The sequence below is a fragment of the Rana temporaria genome, chromosome 1 (assembly GCF_905171775.1).
Source record: "Rana temporaria chromosome 1, aRanTem1.1, whole genome shotgun sequence".
NCBI classification, from domain to species: Eukaryota; Metazoa; Chordata; class Amphibia; order Anura; family Ranidae; genus Rana; species Rana temporaria.
The window spans coordinates 655,713,114-655,733,490 of record NC_053489.1 but is presented as its reverse complement, the minus strand read 5'-3'; the positions used below and the strand labels follow the sequence as shown (position 1 = coordinate 655,733,490).

The 20,377-nt window shown below is 45.6% G+C and overlaps 1 protein-coding gene across 1 annotated transcript in view; it reads left to right on the top strand.

The window, feature by feature from the left end:
* LOC120924544 (5-hydroxytryptamine receptor 7) overlaps nt 1–20,082 on the top strand; it is a 104,095-nt gene extending 84,013 nt beyond the window's left edge. The window contains exon 3 of the mRNA XM_040335510.1: nt 19,116–20,082. Within this exon, the coding sequence (XP_040191444.1) occupies nt 19,116–19,887 (772 nt within the window). The 3' untranslated portion in view covers nt 19,888–20,082. The remainder of the gene's footprint in view (nt 1–19,115) is intronic.
* Nucleotides 20,083–20,377: the final 295 nt, after the last annotated feature.

The window sequence follows — 20,377 nt, the reverse complement described above, 5'->3', positions numbered from 1 at the left end:
CAATAAAAACATTACAAAAATAAAATAAAAATTCTTTATAAATTTAGGTCAATATGTATTCTAATACATATTTTTGGTTAACAAAAAATCCCAGTAATCGTATATTGATTGGTGTAAGCAAAAGTTATAGCATGTACAAACTATGGGATATATACTGGAATATGTATTTATTTATTGTTTTATACTAGTAATGGCAGCGATCATTGACTTATAGTGGGACTGCGATATTGCAGCGGAAAATCTGAAACTAACTGATTCTTTGTGAGAACCAGTGGCACTAATACAGTGATCAGTGCTAAAAATATGCACTGTACTAATGACACTGGATGGGAAGGGGTTAAACATCAGGGGCCATCAACGGGTTAAATGTGTTTTTGTGTATACAGCATGTTGTTTTCACTAAGCTATGTGCTGGAATTAATTGGAATTAAAAAGTGTATATACACCCTAACAATGAATTTCTCTTATTTGCTCCCTTTTATCTGCTAAAGACATTTTTTGTTTTGTTTGTTTGAGTAATACACAAAATACAGGAAATGTTTGTAGCAAAGCCCCGGGTCCCTTGAGGCCTAAGGGTGACCTCCAGAGTTAGAGAGAGCTAACATCCTTCTGTGTAGAGTGGGTTACAAGGTATGGTGGGTTTAATGCAAGATGAAATGGTGGGCGCCAGACACTTTTTGAATGCAAAGAGGTTTATTTTCTCTTGAACAGAACTGTGGGAGAGAGGGGTAGGGCCAGGACACCCTTACGTAGATGCAATGATAATTGTCAGACTCCGAGACTTCTATAGGTAGACAGCTATACAGGTGAAGGCCTCCAGCCGGACACCCCTTCTGTATAGGTAGGACTGCTGTCTCCTATGGCAACAATCTTGTAATAGTCACTAACAGTAGCTGTATTCAACTATTGGTAACACAAACAGTTCTCCTCTTACTCCACAATCTCTCACTGTAGGTCTTTAACCACTTCCCGACCGCCGCATGTATATGTACGTCCACAGAATGGCATGTACAGGCAAATGGGCGTACAGGTACGTCCCTGCCTTTCCGCGGGTCGGGGATCCGATCGGGACCCCCCCCCCCCCGCTACATGCGGCGGTCGGAAACCCGCGGGGAGCGATCCGGGACGACGGCGCGGCTATTCGTTTATAGCCGCTCCGTCGCGATCGCTCCCCGGAGCTGAAGAACGGGGAGAGCCGTATGTAAACACGCCTTCCCCGTGCTTCACTGTGGCGGCTGCATCGATCGTGTGATCCCTTTTATAGGGAGACTCGATCGATGATGTCAGTCCTACAGCCACACCCCCCTACAGTTGTAAACACACACTAGGTGAACACTAACTCTTACAGCGCCACCTGTGGTTAACTCCCAAACTGCAACTGTCATTTTCACAATAAACAATGCAATTTAAATGCATTTTTTGCTGTGAAAATGACAATGGTCCCAAAAATGTGTAAAAATTGTCCGAAATGTCCGCCATAATGTCGCAGTCACGAAAAAAATCGCTGATCGCGGCCATTAGTAGTAAAAAAAAATAATTAATAAAAATGCAATAAAACTATCCCCTATTTTGTAAACGCTATAAATTTTGCGCAAACCAATCGATAAGCACTTATTGCGATTTTTTTTACCAAAAATAGGTAGAAGAATACGTATCGGCCTAAACTGAGGAAAAAAAAAATTATATATGTTTTTGGGGGATATTTATTATAGCAAAAAGTAAAAAATATTGTTTTTTTTTTCAAAATTGACGCTCTATTTTTGTTTATAGCGCAAAAAATAAAAACCGCAGAGGTGATCAAATACCACCAAAAGAAAGCTCTATTTGTGGGGAAAAAAGGACGCCAATTTTGTTTGGGAGCCACGTCGCACGACCGCGCAATTGTCTGTTAAAGCGACGCAGTGCCAAATCGCAAAACCTGGCCTGGGCATTTAGCTGCCTAAAGGTCCGAGGCTTAAGTGGTTACTCAACAAACTCCCAGTCTTTCACTAGACTTTGGATCCAATAGCCACTGGATCTCCTGAGCTCTTCCACTTTTATCACTCAGTATCTTCCTCATGCGTCACACCCGCTTCCCTGCTGGGCCCCTGGCTTGGCACCCGCAGATACTCTTCAAGCCGCACCCCTGTTGACCCACTAGGCCCCTGGCTTGGCATCCACTGATGCTCCGCAAGCGTCACCTCTGCTGTCCCACTGGGTCCCTGTCTTGGCACTCACTGAAGGTTTCGCACTTCTTCACCATTCCCGGCTGGTAAGAAGACTGCTCTGGTACTGGCTTCAGCTTACTCACAGTGGTCTCCCATGACAAGGTGGGTGGTCCCATAGTGGCGACAGCTTCCCCTACTACCTTCGACCACAGCTGGTTCCCCATTCCGGCTGAACCGCTACTTCTGGTTGGACTAGAAGCCCACAGTCCCAACCCTATGCTGCTCTCCTGCTTCTGGATAGGCCATCAGACAGCCTAGCAGCCAGATATCCCGGGATAGGCCTCAGGCTTCCGGCCCAGCAGCCTGGGGCAGCTTAACACATGTCCACCCAGAGTAGGATGACCAGACATCCCCGTTTTCAGGGGACAGTCCCTGGATTGTGGGACACTGTCCCCGGACCAAGTCTGTCCCTGGTTTTGTCCCCGGATGGCATTTGAACAGGGGCTGGGGCAATTTCAAAGACATTGGGGCAGATCCACAGAGCGAGTACGCCGGTGTATCTACTGATACGCCGGCGTACTTTCAAATTTCCGGCGTCGTATCGTTGTTTTGAATCCTAAAAACAAGATACGACGGCTTCTGGGTTAGATCCGACAGGTGTACGTCTTCGTACGCCTTCGGATCTAAGATGCAATTCTTTGGCGTCCGCTGGGTGGCGTTCACGTCGTTTTCCGCGTCGGGTATGCAAATTAGCTATTTCCAACGATCCATGAACGTACGAGCGGCCGTCGCATTTTTTTTACGCCGTCTCTAGTCGGCTTTTTCCGGCGTATAGTTAAAGCTGCTATTTTGTCGCATATAGTTAGACTTGCCATGTTAAATTTTTTATTTTTTTTGCATAAGTCGTGGATCGGGATGGACGTAATTCACGTCTATGTTAAAAAAAATGACGTCCTTGCGACGTCATTTAGCGCAAAGCACGGCGGGAAATTTAGGGACAGCGCATGCGCAGTTCATTCGGCTCAGGGACGCGCTTCATTTAAATGAAACACGCCCCCTAATCGCTGATTTGAATTCCGCGCCGTTATGCCGCTTGACATACACTACGCCGCCGTAACTTACGGCGCGAAATCTTCCTGGATTCAAACTAAAGCCAGGTAAGGTACGGCGGCGTAGCGTATCTCATATACGATGCGCCGGGGCAGATCTTTGTGGATCTGCCCCATTCAGTGCAGAATAAAAAATAAATTCTGAATTACACACCTCCACTCCACCGCTTCTACTAGCTTGGAGAGGGGGGGGGGGTGTATTTTTTTTCATTATCTGTGCCCCTTTCTGATGATCATGTGCTGGTCGGAGTGGAGGGAATATTTCTTCAGTTTCGAGCGCATGCCCATTCCGCTCCACTTCTGTTCTTCTGCCTAGGCTCAAGTCCCAGCCAGCCGCCTGCCTATCTCCTTGCCTTCCCTGGTGGAGTGATCTTCCACCGCACCCCACCCAGTAATAGCCGGGGCCCGGAGAGTGAGACTTGACAGGCTGTGAGGCGGGCGGCGACGGGCATAGAGTCGCTGATTGCCGCCATTACTAGTAAATAAAAAAATATGTCCCCGGATTTCATTTTAAAAATGTGGTCACCTTAACCCAGACAGCCGTCCAGGTGGCACAGAACCCCGATCACCCGGCTCCACCCAAATAAATAGGCTCTCGCAGCAGGCCAAGGGAACAAATAAAATCCCTGCCCATTGGCTGAGACACCCTATCCATTATGTCTGAGGCTGTAAGCCCCCATCTTATCGAATTCCACTAGCATAGTGCCACCTAGTGACAGAAGAGAGAGGGTGCAACAAGTCTAGATTTAGAGAGTAACTAGCTGAATACCCGGCGTTGCCCGGTCTACCTATCTTAACCTTTTGGGGTGGAAAATCATAGTAATATAAATATACCCATCTTTTATATAAGGGTGTAGGTAAGGGTTAATTTAACTGTCATATATTTTTATTTACCAGGTATTATTGAAATATCTCCAGGCGTACAGAAGTTATGTGGGAACATACATTTCCCATTGATTTGCATGGGACTTTAAAAAAAAAAACGACCCTCACAAATGGGGGTAGTTAAGGGATAAATTAACTATCCTATAGTTTAAGTGGACATATAAGTAACATGTGACCAAGTGTTATCGAAATATCTACAGCCGTTTTGGAAGTTATGAAGTAACATGTATTTCCCATAGAGTTGAATGGGACTTTAAAGGAAAACCCCAACCATGGCAAATGGGGGTGGGTAAGGGTTAAACCACCTATCCTATGTTTGTTGCTGACATATAAGTAACATGTGTGCCAAGTTTCATGTTAACCACTTGCTTACTGGGCACATAAACCCCCTTCGTTCCCAGGCGAAATTTCAGCTTCCGGCACTGCGTCGCTTTAACTGACATTTGCGCGGTCGTGCGACGTGGCTCCCAAACAAAATTGGCGTCCTTTTTTCCTCACAAATAGAGCTTTCTTTTGGTGGTACTTGATCACCTCTGCGGTTTTTATTTTTTGCGCTATAAACAAAAAAAGCGACAATTTAAAAAATATATATATATTTTTTACTTGTTGCTATAATAAATATCCCAATTTTTTTAAAAAAAAACAATTTTTTTTCTCAGTTAAGGCCGATACGTATTTTTCGACGTATTTTTGTTAAAAAAAATCACAATAAGCGACTGGTTTGCGCAAAAGTTATAGCGCCTACAAAATGGGGAACAGAATTATGATTTTTTTTCATTATTTTTTTTTTACTAGTAATGACGGCGATCTGCGATTTTTATTGGGAATGCGATGTTATGGCGGACGTATCGGACACTTTCGACACAAATTTGGGACCATTCACATTTATACAGCGATCAGTGCTATAAAAATGCACTAATTACTGTATAAATGTGACTGGCAGTGAAGGGGTTAACACTAGGGGGTGAGGAAGGGGTTAAATGTATTCCCTGGGTGTGTTCTAACTGTGTGGGGGGAGGGGACTGACTGGGGGAGGTGACCGATGCTGTGTCTCTATGTACAAGGGACACAGATCGGTCTCTTCTCCCTGACAGCACGTGGAGCTCTGTGTTTACACCTCATCATTACACACAGAGCTCCACTTCCCAGCTGTTACCGGCTGTGTCACCGACGATCGCGTGTACCCGCGGACATCGCAGCCGCCAGGTACACGCATCGGGTCCCCAGCGATGCGGCGGCACAGTGGTTACCCGCCGCGCGCCCCCCAGTGGCGCGCGCGGGTAATGCATTTCAAATGACGTCCAAAGACGTCCACTTGGCACCTGAGAACCGCGCTGTTGACGTCTTTTGTCAATAGCGCGGGTCTCAAGTGGTTAATATCTTTAGCCGTTTGGACGTGATGCTGGAACATACATACACACACACGTTGAGTTTTATATATATAGATCAATTGATCTCCTAACAATTGGCAAAGCAGGGAAACAATCCATCACATCCCTTAATAAAAGCAGCACACAATGTACACAAAAATACTGGTTAGGCACACCATTAACCTTTTGATTGCCCTGATGTTTAACCCCCTCCTGGCCTTCCTTAATACAGTGACAGTGCATATTTTTAGCACTGATCACTGTATTAGTGTCACTGGCTGCCACAGAGTATCAAAAGTGTCAGTAAGGCTCGGTTCACACTTGTGCGATGCGGGGACCCTGTGAATCCACTGTGGGTTCCCACATCACACTGCCATATGCGAACAGCTGGGAGTGTCAATACATTGTTAATGACACCCCCATTTGAGCTTGCATATCGCACTGCGAACTGTCAGTTCAGACACAAATCGGATCACATGGATGTGAACACCTATGCAATTCGATTCTGGTGCGGCTCAAACAAAGAGTCCTGTGAGTGTTTGGTCCGAATGCAATACGCTATCAGCTATACTATCTGTATGGCTGAAATCGCATCACACGGACATCACATGTGATTTACACTGCAGAGCGGTGCGAAACACATGCGCATGGGCATCCGCTCCATAGGACAAGGGGGGGCAATTGACCCCCCCTGGAAAACCTAGAAGGTGTTGAAGAGTGAACACCCCTCCGCGACTGAAGCAGTAACAGCACCGTGGTGACAGGCAGGTTAGAACAGGGACAGAGAGGCGAGCTGCTGGCCGTGGTGTTGCAAGGGGGGGGGGGCAGTGGGGTGGTCTTTTACGGGGTGACACCACTGCAACTGACCATTCATCCCCTTCTCCGCGGCTGCGGGCTGTCTGAGCGGTCCTGGGCCGGATGTCACACAGCCACAGCGAGCAGAGTGAAGCAGCCTCCCCCTCCAGTGTTTATGTGTACACAGGGGGAGGGAACCTGCTGTGCCTGTGCCGCGCTGATTTGAGGTACTGGATGGGGGGGGGGGGTCCGTCTGTGCTGAAGGGGCGGTTTGTGCTCAATGGGGGTCCATCTGTGCGGAAGCGGGGTCTGTACTGAAGGGGGGTATGTGCTGAAAGGGGGTCCATCTGTGCTGAAGGGGGGGTCTGTGCTGAATGGAGGGGTCTGTGTGGAATGAGGGGTCTGTGTGGAATGGGGGGTCTGTGCGGAATGGGGGTCCATCCATGCTGAATGGAGGGGTCTGTGCTGAAGGGGGGTCATCTGTGCTGAATGAAGGGGTCTGTGCGGAATGGAGGGGTCTGTGCTGAAGGGGGTCCATCTGTGCTGAAGGGGGGGTCCATCTGTGCTTTATGGAGGGGTCTGTGCTGAATGGAGGGGTCTGTGCGTAAGGGGGGGTCCATCTGTGCTGAAGGGGGTCTGTATATTGTCTAGGCTATATTTATATGGGCATAAAGTGAAGCTGAATTATCTCAAGATGCGAGGCTTTCTCCCTGGTGTGGAGTGTTGTGCTCACCCCCTCCATTGGACTACAGGAGAGTCAGTAAGCTCTCTATGTTGCAGATAGAGAAAGGAGCTGTGTGTTAGAGGGCGTCCTGACTCTCCTGTAATCCAAGGGAGGGGGCGAGGACGACACTCCACACCAGTGAGAAAGCCTCGCATTACTGTGTGGAGTTACAGACAGAAGAACAGGAAGTGAGGATTTCTCAGAAGAAATAAGGACATTTAAAAGCAAAATGGAAGGATGAGGTAAGTGAAGGAGGACTGCACTGAGGTAAAGGAAGCTATTTAGGAAAAAAAAAATTGTATCTTTACAACCCCTTTAAATAAAGATGGATGTAAACATTTCTTTCTCCCCAGACCATGATTATGAATCGTTCCTTTATATTTTCTCCCCTAAAGCTATAACATCCTCAGATATAGTAATCCAGGGAATAATTATAGGTAATTGCATAGAAGATTTACATATTTCCTGGTAAACACGTATCTTGTGTGTCTAATTACAAGGAAGTCAATTAGGTATTCATATAACTTACACTTTTATCATGGACTAGCTCAAGTAAAGACTAATGAAGGAATTATGTTGGCGGTAAGTGGTGAGCACCTTTGTAGTGCGAAGGTTCTGGGCTTACATCCCACCTGCACGAAGTATGTATGTTCACCTTGGCCCAGATTCTGGTAGATTTGCGTAAAAATGCGGCGGCGTAACGTATCTCATTTACGTTACGCCGCCGCCGCAAGTTTTACGGGCAAGTGCTTGATTCACAAAGCACGTGCCTGTAAAGTTGCGGCGGCGTAGCGTAAATCCTTCGGCGCAAGCCCGCCTAATTCAAATGATCCGGGTAGGGGGCGTGGATCATTTAAATTAGGCGCGTTCCCGCGCCGATCGTACTGCGCATGCGCCGTCCCTAAAATTTTCCGACGTGCATTGCGCTAAATGACGTCGCAAGGACGTCATTGGTTTCGACGTTAACGTAAATGGCGTCCAGCGCCATTCACGGACGACTTACGCAAACAACATAAATTTTTACATTTCGACGCGGGAACGACGGCCGTAGTTAACATTGGTTGCCCCTCAAATAGCAGGGGCAACTTTACGCGTCGCAAAAGATACGGAAGCGTCGTAACTTTACTGCGTCGACCGCGCGTACGTTCGGGAATTTTGCGTAAATAGCTAATTTGCATAGACGACGGGGAAAACGACGGAGGCGACAACTAAAAAAAAAATTGCATTTAAGATCTGACAGCGTACGAGCCTTACGCCTGTCAGATCTAATGGATATCTATGCGTAACTGATTCTAAGAATCAGTCGCATAGATACAACGGCCCAGATTAGGACTTACGACGGCGCAAATGGCATTGCGCCGTCATAAGCCCTTTGAGAATCTGGGCCCTTGTGTTTGTTTGAACTTACTCCCAAAAAATAAAGCTGAAATAGAACAAGTGGATGGCCGCATACTGTAGTAAGGACACTCTGAAATACTTGATTGAGGCAAAATCACAATAGGAACATCACAGCCCCAGGATCCAAGGAGATACAGTAGGTTGACGCGTTTCGTGCTAAAAGGCACTTACTCATAATAAGTATGCGATTTGCGCATAAAACATCAACATATCTTCATGGATTTTGTTGCTGTGATGTTTTTATTGTGATTTTGCTTTAATAAAGTATTTTTGGAGTGTCCTTACTACAGTGTGTGGCCATCCATTTGTTCTATAGAAGCCTCTTTGGTTGGAAGCCGGGCAAGCATCTCAATGTAAAGCTTCTTGGAATGGGTTCTGTGTGGACCGACCTGGAGCAATGAATTTTTTTTGGTAACGTTAAAGTGGTTGTAAAGGTTTAATTTTTTTTTTTTTAAATAACAAACATATCATACCTACCTCCACTGTGCAATTTGTTTTGCACAGAGTGGCCTCGATCATCGTCTACTGGGGTCTCTCAGCGGCTGTCTCGGCTCCTCCCAGCAAGAGCTAACCCCCCTCTGGGAAGCGCTCTCCCAAGGGAGTTAGCTTGCGGGCGCACTCCCGTGTGATACAGTTGGCGGCCATAGCCGCTGAGTGTATCACTCGGCCCCACCCCCCTGGCGCGCTGCGTCATTGATTTGATTGACAGCAGCAGGAGCCAATGGCCGCGTTGCTATCAATCATCCAATTAAGAGCTGGGGGAAAGCAACGTGGGATCGCGCCCATGGAGATTTGGGTCTCAGGTAAGTAAAACGGGGGCTCGGGGGGGGGGGGGGCGTTAAGTGCAAGGTGTTTTTTCACCCTCCCCCCCCCACCTCAGGCCAAAAGCGGTACTGCACACCGCTTTGGCCTGAATCCAGCTCGTTTTGCGGGACAACACTTGCAAACCGAGTCAGGATTTTTAGAAATACAGTGCTCATATTGCGAAACGCTCGTTAACCGCGTTACTCGCAATCCAAGGTTCCACTGTAGTGGAAATGAATGACATAAACAGCACTGCAAACCAGACATATTATAACGTTCCCAGCTCTATAATACTATTATTATTATTAATATGTGCTGTCAAGACAGAAAACTCCTGGGGGCAGATCCACAAAGAAGTTACGCCGGCGTACCTACTGATACGCCGGCGTAATTTCAAAATTCCCGCATCGTATCTTTGTTTTGAATCCTCAAAACAAGATACGACGGCATTTTTCGACGTCCGCTAGGTGGCGTTCCCGTCGTAATCCGCGTCGAGTATGCAAATGAGCTGTTTCCAAAAATCCACGAACGTACGCGCGGCCGTCGCATTTTTTTACGTCGTTTCCGTTCGGCTTTTTCCGGCGTATAGTTAAAACTGTATGGCCGTCGTTCCCACGTCTAATTTTGAAAATTTTACGTCGTTTGCGTAAGTCGTCCGTGAATGGGGCTGGACGCCATTTACGTTCACGTCAAAACCAATGACGTCCTTGCGACGTCATTTAGCGCAATGCACGGCGGGAAATTTTAGGAACGGCGCATGCGCAGTTCGTTCGACGCGGGGACGCGCTTCATTTAAATGAAACACGCCCCCTACCCGCCGCATTTGAATTCCGCGCCCTTACGTGACGAGAGATACACTACGCCGCTGTAACTTACGGCGCGAATTCGTTGAGGATTCGAACCTATGCCAAGTAAGTTACGGCGGCGTAGCGTATCTTAGATACGCTGTGCCGATGCTGATCTTTGTGGATCTGCCCCCTGGTGACCACATGATCTGTCTTCAGCTTGGGTTTTAAGTCTTTGTAACTTCATGTCCATACTTTCTCTGGCTGTATCCAGACACCATGTTGCTGGCTGTCCTCTTCAACTTTCCCAAGTATAATGGTTCTTTCCAGTGAGTTGGCTATATTCATAAAATGTCCAAAATAAGAGCTTCAACAAAGCCAACTGGGCTTCTACAGAAAAGTTGGGCTTGAACTACGTACGGATCCATTAGTTTGTTTTCTTTTTTGTTAAAAAAAAAAATCATAAAATGTATCACCAACGCCAAAGTTCAAAGACATCTATACTTTTCCATTATGTTCTTCTTCGTTGTCCAGCTTTTACGGCAACAAGTGACAGATAATACCGAAGCCTGGACAAATCTGACCATTGATCTTCTAGACACATCAATACTTCTAAGATCTTTTCTGGGTCTTTCATCCTTGCTCCACCAAGAGCCGCTGTACTTCATGTTTCTCCATTGCTGGATCCTTTGTTGTTAAAAATTGATCCGAGGATGGAGAAGCCGCCAGCTATATCTTCACCATTAGCTCTGAAGTGTGCTGTCTTCCTTGACATAACCTTTTTTGATATTTTCACTCTGTTCTTTCATTTTTGGTGGCTTTTGAGGTTGTCCAAATTTTCAGCTATGGATGTAGTGTCTTCGGCATATCAAAGGTTGTTGCTGTTCCTTCCCATAGGCGTGCTCACAGGGTGTGCCAGGTGTGCCTGGGCACACCCTAATCACTTTGTGCAGTACAGTGCAGACTGCCCTGGCTTATTCCTCTTCTCTCCCAAAGGCTGCTGCTGCTGGCACACACAGGAGAAGTTTTAAAAGGAGTGTGGGAAGGGTCCGGTAAATATATAATTTACCAGTCCCTTCCCTTTGTGAATGAACACAGTAAGTGATCGGTACCATGTGTTTAAGCTTTGGAGTGCACACCCTAAAGCCTCGTACACACGATCAGTCCATCCGATGAGAACGGTCTGAAGGACAGTTGTCATAGGTTAACCGATGAAGCTGACTGATGATCCATCACGCCTACACACCAAAAAAACGATCGTGTCAGAACGCGGTGCCGTAAAACACAACGACGTGCTGAAAAAAACGAAGTTTAATGCTTCCAAACATGCGTCGACTTGATTCTGAGCATGCATGGATTTTTAACCGATGGTCGTGCCTACTAACGCTCGGTTTTGACCTATCGGTTACCAATCCATCGGTTAAATTTTAAAGCAAGTTGGCTTTTTTTTAACATATGGTTAAATAGCCTATGGGGCCCACACACGATCGGTTTTGACCAATGAAAACGGTCCTTCAGACCGTTGTCCTCTGGTTAACCGATTGTGTGTACGAGGCCTAATGCAATAGGCTGTGCACACCTATGTAGCTTTGAAACCTCTACCTTCCTTCATGCTTGCTCCACTTATAGTTCAGCTTGAATAAGTAGGATGGGTGTACATAACCTTGTCTCCTTTGCTTAAACCAGTCTGTGTCTCCATTTTCTGCCATGACCATGGTGTTCTTGATTGGTGTAGAGCAGGGGTCTCCAAACTTTCTAAACAAAAGGGCCAGTTTACTGTCACTTCAGTAATGGAAAAAATACTGCGCTCATTCAAATGGCATCAAGCAACAACTAAAAAAGTTATACAATACTGAACAAGATATACGAAAAGAAAAAAGTTGCGCTAGTGAAAAAGGTGATGAATAAGTGCACTCATAAACATAAGTGATAATAAAAAATTAGGGTCAATAGACCTATATATAAAGGTACAGAAATGAATCAATCCTAATATATGTGGTGAACCAGTGAAAATGTGAGGTCACATACAATCCATCATAAAGTCCATAGATAAATTCAGGCTGTAAATCTCCAAAGTGAAAAAATAAATCCACAGCATCCAGAAACGTGGTGATAGAAAAGAACCTCCACCTCAATGACACACTGCCGCTTACCAGCTGGGCATGATCTCTTATTACAGGAGATCAAAAACTCATGTATTAAAGCTCTCCACACAGGTCTCCGCCAAGAAAAGCGTTACTGGGATAGTTGCCTCGTCAAATATGTCATTGCAAGATGTACCATAAAAAAGGGGGAAACTCACATAGCGTAAAATCCTTGGTACATTTATTAAATCATATAAAATGCACACTTACATCAGGCAAAACGATGAAGGCATAAACACAATCAAACCGGCTCGATTGTGTTTATGCCTTCACTTAACCGTCACTTATGTTTATGAGTGCACTTATTCATCACCTTTTTCACTAGCGCAGCTTTTTCTTTTTGTATATACTGTCACTTCAGACCTTGGCCATCAGGAGTACAAAATGTCCCAGTATTGGTTGGAGTAAACAATGCCCCATCCTTGGAAACCGTTCCCATTATTGTGTCATTAGTAGGAATTTTCCCTTACCTTTGATGTCATTGGGAGGAACCCAGATAGCAAGGATCACTTCCCCCAACTTGCACATTTTCACTGGCAAGTTATACACACAGGGGGGGGGGTAAGCGAATTTTGCGGGCAATTTATCGGGGGAATAGCTGGTGTTCTGCTGTTGGCACTTCAATCATCATGGGACCATGGTTGGCATGGTGTCAGAATGATTAAAGCGCATTATTTCTTATATTACATTGTAATATAAATTAAATAGTTCAACTCACCATAATGCAGAATCAGTGGGAGCCCTGAGGGTGTCACTTTCCACATCGCCTGCCACCAGATGAGGAATGTCACTTGCCACGCTGCCTGCCACCAGATGAGAAATGCCACTTGCCACGCTGCCTGCCACCAGATGAGGAATGCCACTTGCCATGTCACCTGCCCGTGCCACTAGATTAGGAATGCCACTTGCCACATCACATGCCTGTGCCACCAGATGAGGAGTTAGTTATCACACGATGAAAGGTCTTTCAGGAGCCAGCCTCATTTAACAACTCAATAGCCTGGGCTAAGCATTGAAAGAGTCATTCTATTGACCGGTAGGGTCAGAATAAACCAACACTTGTAATATCTCATGTAATTTAGGATATCATTTCTTAGTCACCCTATGGCCCTATTGGACATAAGGTGACCCTAGACATAAGACTCCTTGGTGACGCCGGCACAGGAGCACCCCTCATCCTTCCAAAGTCTCTGTTTGTCACGGGTCATTCCGTTACATCTCTCCCCTTTCGGTGGGAGACTGACACAGGAGGGAACCTCAAACGGGTTGACTCCGAAGTTAGTCAGTAGTTCCAGTCCTCCAATGCTGGTATCCATACCGTACCCCAAATAAATTGCTCCAAACAGAGCATTACTCACCCCGCCAACCTCTGCCTCTCTCAGAGAACCTGCCTGCTGCTGGGGAGAGCCCTGGACTGGCCCTTCTTCCTGGAGTCCTTTCAGCCGCTGGAGAGAAGACAGGGTGACTGGGCTCAGTCCATCATGCTGTTGGGGATCTGGGCCAACTGGCCCCCATCCCTGGGGTATACCAGTGGAGACTGAAGTCCCATCCACTGGTGGTAGGTTAAAATCCCCCGATGCTTGCAAAGCAAAGCCGACATCCTCCTGTCTTGGTGACGCACCATTTTCTGGGGTTGTGTCAGTGAAGACTGAAGTCCCATCCACTGCCCCAGGAACTCCCTCTTCCATTAGTTGAGAGCAGAGGCTTGTGGCACTCTGCTCTGTTGTCAGCTCTTCTGCTGGGTTGCTGTGAGGGGAGACCACAGTCCCATCCCCCGATATCAGTTCAAGCTACAGTGGTGTGCAGCGGTCAGCAGCATCCTGCCCCACTGCCAGTGATTCCGCTGGGAGTAAAAGCTTTACCAACTCAGCTTGTTGCTGGAGAGAGGGGCCAACTGCCCCGGCTCCCTGGAACTCCACTTTCATGGCGACTGGCATCTGTACCTCTCCTCTCTCTTCAGTTGGTGCTGCTGTGACTTCTGCTTCTGCAGAACCTCTTTGCTGTAGCCAAGTTGCATCCACAGCTGCTATAACCCGGTCTATGATCTCAGGTGGAGGATTAGGTCCATACTGTGCCAGTCCGCGTTTAACAGCCCGGTCAAAAAATTCTTCCTCGGGTGTCCTGTCTGTTATGCTGGGCCTTTCTGTTACGCTGGGTCTTTCAGCTCTATCCATTCGGACAAGCTCCTCAATAATGTCCCTTCTCTTACGGTTGCAGGCCGATCTGCCCCGGCTCTCCAGTAAGTCCATGAGGGAAGAGAGCTTTAGCCGTTCATACAGCGTCTCCATTGTCCCGTGCCCTTGTAGCTGTTCTTCAAACGATGGAATGATCTCACTGCTGTGCCACCACTGTAACGGTCACCACCGTTTACGACCCTCCATCAACCCACAACAGCTTATCCGACACACCGACAAACCAGCAGACATGATCCATATCAATTCCCCAGAAAATGAGACTGACAGCTCTATTCTCTGCTTCAAAATGTATGAACACTTTTAATGGTTAGCTCTCAAGTTTATATACAGTTTACAAGGCATGTTTCAGTAATCACAGGAACAATCAAACTCTCCACCCACACATCACACACTGGGGGGGGGGGGGGGCTTCAATACACCTTCAGATGGGCTAATTACTAAACATTCCAGACATTTTGGCGCCGGTCTATAATTAACATGACCTAATCACTACACCTGAGAAGTCACATTCCTTTATTAATAGAATTCAAACAAAACACCATCACACAATGAGTTCCCCTCAATCCACATCTTTAGACAGACGGTCTGTCTCCGACAGGAAGGTATTCACACCTGATCATCAATAGGCTTTAAACAGTGTTATCACACAATGAAAGGTCTTTCAGGAGCCAGCCTCATTTAACAACTCAATAGCCTGGGCTAAGCATTGAAAGAGTCATTCTATTGACCGGTAGGGTCAGAATAAACCAACACTTGTAATATCTCATGTAATTTAGGATATCATTTCTCAGTCACCCTATGGCCCTATTGGACATAAGGTGACCCTAGACATAAGACTCCTTGGTGACGCCGGCACAGGAGCACCCCTCATCCTTCCAAAGTCTCTGTTTGTCACGGGTCATTCCGTTACAATGACTAAAACTAAAGTGTCATTTTAGTCAAAAGACTATGACTAAAACGAAATAAAAATTTTACGTCAAAATTAACACTGCAGGTAAGTATATTTCCTTTGAGTGTTCTTCTAATGCCCTGTACATACGATCGGTTTGTCTGATGAAAACGAACCAATGGATTTTTTCATCAGATATCCGATGAAGCTGACTTTCATCAGTCTTGCCTACACACCATCAGTTAAAAATCCGATCGTGTCCAACACGGTGACGTAAAACACAACGAAGTGGTGAGAACAATTAAGTTCAATGCTTCCGAGCATGTGTCGACTTGATTCTGAGCATGCGTGGATTTTTGATCGATGGATTTCCCAAAGACGATTGTTTTTTCTATCGGTTTTTTAACCATACGAAAAATTTAAAACAGGTTCTTTTTTTTTTTCACCGATGGGGAAAAAAACTGATGGGGCCCACACACGATCGGTTCGTCCGATGAAAACGGTCAATCGGTCCGTATTCATCAGACGAACCGATCGCGTGTACACGCGATCGGAAATTCCAAAAAGAGAACCGTGGATTATTTTCTGACAGAATTTTTGCTCAAACTTGTGTTGCATACACACGGTCACACAAAATCTTTTTTCTTTTATTTGCCTTTAAAAAGCTAAATAACATTTTATAAAAGATATTCAAACAGGATAATTTACAGAGAAGTCTTTACCAAGTAAAGTAGAAAAAAAAGGTTCAGATAAATTTTTGATATTTTTCTTGTTTGCTGCTTCTTTCCTACATCGTATTATTTTACATTAATTTTACTTGTCCAATTTCGATAGTCTTCTGTTTCAAATTCTAATTATGTTTCTGTAGCTATCCTATTTGAATGGATCTTATATTTCTTACTTTGAAGTCATTACGCAAATGAGATTTAATTATTGTCTCTTATCATCAGTGAAGGGAGTCAAGAGAGCATAAAATGAAGGCAAATGCGATCATACACTTCTGTTTCCTCCAGCATACATCTCAGGTCACATACGTCCACATTCTACAACACATACTGACATCTCTAATGTCTGCCATTCATTTTAGGTAGGGTGTCGTTTTATATTGGGGGGGTCACAGTACACGAACTGCTGGGAGCTACATGCTCAACCTGGGGGAGGGGGTATGGCTTTTTAGAATTTATTGATGAATAACTTGAGGGAGAAGGGAGTAGCCGCTCCAGGTGGGAACCCAGATGAATATCCTCCGTTGCAGATAACTCAGGCGCAGGCAATGCACTTAGCAAAGCAGGAACACAGATTGGGCCAGATTCACATAGAGATACGACGGTGTATCTCCTGATACACCGTCGTATCTCTGATTTACGTCGGTCGTATCTATGCGACTGATTCATAGAATCAGTTACGCATAGATATGCCTAAGATCCGACAGGTGTAACTGTGTTACACCGTCGGATCTTAGGCTGCAATTCCAGGCCGGCCGCTAGGTGGCGTTTCGCTTTATTCACGCGACGATTATGCAAATGAGGAGATACGCCGATTCCGAAAACGAACGACCGCCCGGCGCTTTTTTTTTTACGTCGTTTGCGTTAGGCTTTTTCCGGCGTATAGTTACCCCTGCTTCTATGAGGCGCAGCCAATGTTAAGTATGGCCGTCGTTCCCGCGACAAAATTTGAATTTTTTACGTCGTTTGCGTAAGTCGTTCGCGCATACGGATGGACGTGATTTACGTAAACGTCGAAACCAATGACGTCCTTGCGACGTCATTTGGAGCAATGCACGCTGGGAAGATTTCCGGACGGCGCATGCGCTATTCGATCGGCGCCTGATTTGAATAGTACACTCCCCCTAGCCGCGGAATTTGAATTCCGCCGGGGGGTTTACGATACGCCGCTGCAAGTTTTGAGGTAAGTGTTTTGTGAATTACCCACTTGCCTCAAAAACTTGCGGCGGCGGATCTTAAATCACATAGGTTACGCGGATCTAAAGATCCGCTAACCTATGTGAATCTGGCCCATTGTCTCTGGACAGCCGCACTCTGAACAAATTGTAGCCTTTATAAAAAGAAGGACAGCACTACAAGTCACAGCAAAATAAAATAAAAACCAGACCGCTGACGCTTTTCGCACTGAAACTAGTGCATAGCTGACTAAGCACTAGTTTCAGTGTGAAACGCGTCAGCAGTCTGGTTTTTATTTTATTTTGCTATGACTTGTAGTGCTGTGCTTCTTTTAACCACTTCAATACCGGCCCATTGTAAAATGACGTCCACAAAGGACCTCTACCGTTCAGAGTGGATGTCATATGACGTCCTAGGCTTTGTGGGGGGATATCTGAATGATGCCTGCAGCTAGAGGCATCATTCAGATATCCTTCTCTTCTGCCGGCGATTCTGCACAACGTAAGAACAATCATATCGGCGGTTCCGCCGCTAGATCGTTCTTACAGGCGGCGGGAAGGGACATCCCCCCCTCCCGCCGCCATCCGGTGCTTCTCCGGGCTCTCCCGTGCCATCGGGGGCCCGGAGAACGAATCGTCCGGCACTGGCAGGAAGCATAGAGATAACTGGTGACCAGATGGTCACCAGTCCTCTCTATGACCGTCGGAGGACCCGGGCGCGATGTGATGACGTCACGCCTGGGTCCCCGTAAGTAAACAAAGCCGCGATTGCGGCTGCTAAGCAACTGTAATCATGAGATCGGTGAATTTTTTTTCACCGATTTCATGCTTTCAGGCCTGGAGGAGAGATGCAGGGTCTTATTGACCCCAAATCTCTCCATAAAGAGTACCTGTCACACACATTCCTATTACAAGGGATGTTTACATTCCTTGTAATAGGATTAAAAGTGATAATAAAAAAAAAAAAAAGTGTAAAAAAAATAAATAAATATGTAAAAAAAAAAAAAAGAAATACATTTTTTTTTTTTTAACGCCCCTGTCCCCAGTAGCTTGCACGCAGAAGCGAACGCACACGCAAGTTCCGCCGACATATGTAAACGCCGTTTAAACCACATATGTGAGGTATCGCCACATGCGTTAGAGTGCCAGCAACAATTCTAGCACTAGATCTCCTCTGTAAATCTAAACTGGTAACCTGTAAAAAATTTCAAAGCGTTGCCTATGGAGATTTTTAAGTACCGAAGCTTGGCGCCATTCCATGAGTGTGTGCAATTTTAAAGCGTGACATGTTAGGTATCTATTTACTCGGTGTAACATCATCTTTCATATTTTACAACAAAATTGGGCTAACTTTACTGTTTTGTTATTTTTTTAATTCATGAAACAATTTTTTTATAAAAAAAAGGCGTTTGAAAAATTATTGCGCAAATACCGTGCAAGATAAAACGTTTCAATGACCGTCGTTTTATTCCCTAAGGTGTCTGCTAAAAAAACATATTTAATGTTTGGGGGTTCTGCGTAATTTTCTAGCAAAAAAATTATGATTTGTACATGTAGGAGAGAAGTGCCAGAATAGGCCCGGTATGGAGGTGGTTATAAAAGCCCTGTATGGAAGTGGTTAATAAAGGCTACAATTTTTTGCAGAGTGCGGCTGTCCAGAGACAATTTTTGTTAGCTGCCTGACAAGTCACGCTCTGTTGTGTACAATGGAACCGTTCTAATAGGAGCGACTCAAATCGCCTTGACTTAGAAAAGCGTTCCTATACAACTTTGGGACGACTTCAGGGCGACTTGCATTGACTTCGATACAGAAGTAATTTTGCAAGTCGCCTCTGAAGTCATGTGCAGATTGCCTTGCAGAGTCGCGCTTCAAGTCGTACAGGCATTGCCAAAATTTGTTTTAGGAGATTCATTCTTTACCTTTCTACTGTGAGGTCTACAAGTTCTAAACATTTGATTTTGTTTTGCAGGTACCTTGGAATAACTCGTCCCTTGACCTACCCTGCTCGACAAAATGGCAAGCTCATGGCTAAGATGGTGTTTATCGTGTGGCTCCTCTCTGCCTCCATAACCCTCCCTCCTCTTTTTGGATGGGCCCAAAATGTGACCGTGGAGAGAACGTGTCTCATAAGTCAAGACTTTGGCTATACTGTCTACTCTACTGCAGTGGCCTTCTACATCCCTATGACCGTCATGCTCATAATGTACCAGAGGATTTTTATTGCGGCTAAAATCAGTGCCGAGAAGCACAAATTTGTCAACATCCCTAGACTTATGGAGCAGGAAGGCATATACACTTTGGAGGAGAAAATGGCTCCTAAAAAGAACTCTAAAAAAAAGAAAGCGGTGGAAGAGTTTGCCACCTTGTCGAAGTTAATACGCCAAGACAGAAAGAACATTTCCATCTTCAAGCGGGAACAGAAAGCTGCAAGGACTCTCGGAATCATTGTTGGGGCTTTCACGTTATGCTGGCTCCCGTTTTTCTTGTTGTCTACAGCCCGGCCATTCATCTGTGGCATTAGCTGCAGCTGCATGCCCCTCAGGCTGGAGAGGACCCTCCTGTGGTTGGGCTACACTAACTCTCTCATAAATCCATTGATCTACGCCTTCTTTAACAGGGATTTAAGGACTACGTTCTGGAACTTGCTGAGGTGTAAATACACCAATATCAATCGGAGGCTGTCGGCTGCTAGCATGCATGAAGCTCTGAAAGTCACGGAGAGACACGAGGGCATTCTGTAACAATTTGGCGTGGTTTCTTTTTGGTGAACTTGTGACATCATTTGAAGGAAACCTCCAAAAGACATGCTATACAGTGCCTACTCCAAGTGATGACGCTTTATTGTGAATTGTGTGTGATATTTAATGGATATTTATTTAAGTCTTTAACATTCATTTGTGAATCTGTGGCATCTTTCCAACATAAAAAAAAAAAAACTTGAACAGACTGTTGAGAAATGTACACAATTATCTATGTAAATACTATAAAGGGCGACATGACTGATATTGAATGTGCAATGTCCTCAATTTTCAAGGTTTACATAAAAATCAATATCACATTGAGGCTTCAAATTCAACCAGATTGTGAGATAATATATTTTGGTAATAGTTTGCCACTTTAAATGGGGGTGGGTCAGCCACGCCTCGTGACCTTTTACCTCTGGGAACCCGCCTTCTGACCTTTAACCTCTGGCGGAGGTCCCTGTTCTAATTCCTGAGTCCTAGCCTTATT